We start from the raw sequence: 2,881 nt of genomic DNA, 5'->3' as shown, positions 1-2,881 counted from the left end.
ATTTATCACTACGTAACACTAACTTATTAACTTCAGTTTTACGGGTATTTTTGGAATTTATTGTCAAGGAACTTCATTTATAGGAATTTATACCTAATGTTTGAGTTAGAAAAGCAGAAATTAGGAATTATCAGGCTTTAATCCGACAAAACAAAAGAAAATCCCAAAATTCAAAATTGAATACCTGACCGTCGAACGAATATTCCCATATCGGATCCAGCCCTAATCAGTTACAGACATTAACCCTGACGGACTAGTACACGTTCTCTCTTTTCTTTCAGATGTACTTCTTCCAGACAGCTCCCACGTACCAACGGCCCTACAACCCCCCCGTTTCCATAGCGATGGCCACCAAAGCCCACTGACCAATAGAGAGGAGGAGAGAGGAAAGGAAGGATGTCTCTGTTGTGTTGGAATCACGTGCAGATATTAAACCGTGTAGAGAAGCGGGTTCGGGCTATGTTGATTATTGCCATTGTGTCATCTGTCCAATGCTCGGTGAGATGAAGTGCTGGATGTGTGTGTGTTGTGTGTGTGTGTGTGTGTGTGTTTGTTGTTTGTCTAATAGCTCCCAGGTGTTTCAGCACTTCCACTGCAATAACTAAACATTTCTACTGTGATGTTTTGGACGTGGTGCCTTACGAGTCTAGCATGGCTTCCTTAACGCTGTGATTCCCGTGAAGATACAAACATGACTTTAAAAGAGACACACTCATCACTTCTAAACTAACACATCATAAAACAAATTGCTACTGATCATTCCTTCTTATGAGAATCAGATATACAACACTAAGAAAATTTGCTGCCGCCAGCTGTGGCATCACGTCAGTACTTGTTGGATAAATTCATTATTTCTGCAACAAAAACTAAGACGGTAAAACTAGGGGTTAAAGCTAATGATTATTTCCTCCCAATACTAGATTATCACATACTTATGCCACGATACGATATTGCAATTTAAAAAAAAATTGCAATATTTTTGATATATATATTGCAATTCATAACCTGTTCTCCAACTTCTAATTTTTCCCAATTTCAAATGATGTCCCAACAAAAAGAGTTTATCAAGATCTGTTTTAGCTAAAATATAATTTCTCTGTTTGCTCATATCACTTCAATTTTTGTTAGGCAGACAAACTGACCAACACATATATATCATAAAGATCCATACTTGGCCCTGGGCATCAATCACGTATGCCCTGAAAATATTGTGATACTATGCTATTGATATTTTTCCCCACCCCTAACAGCATGTTAGCGTTGTTATTTTTCATTTTTTGTATGCTTAGTAACATGCTGAGTTGCTCTAAGTCTCGTGTGTTTTGAAACTGACGTGTCGATATGTTTTCTGCTTATTAATCAATACTATAGGGAGGAAGCCATTCCGTATTTAGTGCAGCGTTATGAATTGTTTCAGTCATAGACTGGACGACGGGCCCCTGCTGATGCACCCAACCACTCCTACTGTCAGAAACTCAGAAGGACTCCAGAGGAGGGCTGGCCATATGGAGAAATCAGACTCGCGATATTCTTATCCCAATACATCAATGTCGATACTGTGGCAATATTACAGCGTCGCACATGGTGCTTTAACAGAATATCTTCACAATGAGATTTAAGATAGATCCCTTCAGTAATGTAGATATAATGACAAATAATAGAAGAGCTGGTATCATTTAAAAGACATCACTTTACTGCAATGCAGCTTTACAACCAGGAAAAGACACTTGAGCCATTTACGATATCCAAAATGTAAGACGATATCTAGTCTCTATCACCATGTCGATATATCGATATATCGCCAGCCCTATCAAGGAGTATTGTAATTGAGAAATGGGTTTATGTCGTACTATTTATTCCCTTACTGAATGCTGTTTAGGGATTTTTGTGAATAGTTAAGAGCGCTTCATCCCGTTTCTCTCGTTTTGAATAGTCACGGTCACAGTTTACGATGACATCACATGTCCCGTTTCCGTGGTATTCCCATAGGATGTCAGGCCTTGATTGTTCCCTACAGCAGTGAAGAAGTACTCAGATCCTTTTACTTAAGTAAAAGTAGCAATCCCACACGCAAAAATACTCCTTTACATGTAAAAGTCCTCATTGAAAGTTACTTGAGTAGATTACTGTATGTAAGTGGTATCATCAGGAAATGTACAAGTATTAAAAGTAAAAAGTACTCTGCAGAAAATCTTCACATTTTAGAAACTGGAAACATCCAAACAGTTGTCAATGTTTGTCATTAGTTATTAATTAATTATTATTCCTGCTGGCGTTGTAGGACATTCTATGTTGGTAGTTTCATTTATAATAAAACATATTTAAAACTTATGTGTTGAGTTACATCTTACCCTTGTGTCGTCTACCGTCAAAATTGAAAACCAACCCTTTTGTTGAGGCTTTTAATCAATTTTTAAAACGTTCTCAATTTTTGTCCCTTTTTACACATGTGACGCTTTTTTTGAATGTTTCTATTATATGTCAACTTTTACTCAATACTATTTCAAAACCACTTCAATTTCTTTTCTTCAAAAGCTATAAAATTGAACAAGACGCCCCAAAATTAATGAAGGACTTGCCAAAGGACGTTGTGTGGAATTTGGGGTAATTAAAATTGGGTAGTGAAATAGAAAATGGATTTAGGAAAATGGGTCAATTCGGCCCGAAGACAACATGAGGGTTAAAGGCGGCTTTGGAAAAAGAGAGAAACTAAAATGCGACGAAGCGAGAGAGGAAGCGACAGGACACAGTCAGCTGTTGACGCCTGAGCGCTTCAGTGTTTGTGCTTGTTTGTTTTTTTACTTCGTAGCGTTTGCAACTTTTTGTATGTTAAGATAAGATAATAAGATAATTTGTTTATTAGTCCCCAATGGGGAAATTA

General features: G+C 37.4%; 2 protein-coding genes across 3 annotated transcripts in view; one reads left to right on the top strand and one right to left on the bottom strand.

The window, feature by feature from the left end:
* Positions 1 to 1,751, bottom strand: part of timm29 (translocase of inner mitochondrial membrane 29) — a 14,084-nt gene extending 12,333 nt beyond the window's left edge. Inside the window, exon 1 of the mRNA XM_032538135.1 lies at positions 1,715 to 1,751. Within this exon, the coding sequence (XP_032394026.1) occupies positions 1,715 to 1,736 (22 nt within the window). The 5' untranslated portion in view covers positions 1,737 to 1,751. The remainder of the gene's footprint in view (positions 1 to 1,714) is intronic.
* yipf2 (Yip1 domain family, member 2) overlaps positions 1 to 2,881 on the top strand; it is a gene marked incomplete at its 5' end in the record, with an annotated part of 13,408 nt that overhangs the window by 6,602 nt on the left and 3,925 nt on the right. Inside the window, 1 exon segment of one of the 2 annotated variants that reach the window (XM_032538132.1) lies at positions 282 to 497. Within the exon segment in view, the coding sequence (XP_032394023.1) occupies positions 282 to 365 (84 nt within the window). The 3' untranslated portion in view covers positions 366 to 497. 2 annotated transcript variants of the gene reach the window in all.

Source organism: Etheostoma spectabile, chromosome 15 (assembly GCF_008692095.1).
Source record: "Etheostoma spectabile isolate EspeVRDwgs_2016 chromosome 15, UIUC_Espe_1.0, whole genome shotgun sequence".
Taxonomy (NCBI): domain Eukaryota; kingdom Metazoa; phylum Chordata; class Actinopteri; order Perciformes; family Percidae; genus Etheostoma; species Etheostoma spectabile.
This window is presented reverse-complemented; position numbering and strand designations above follow the sequence as displayed.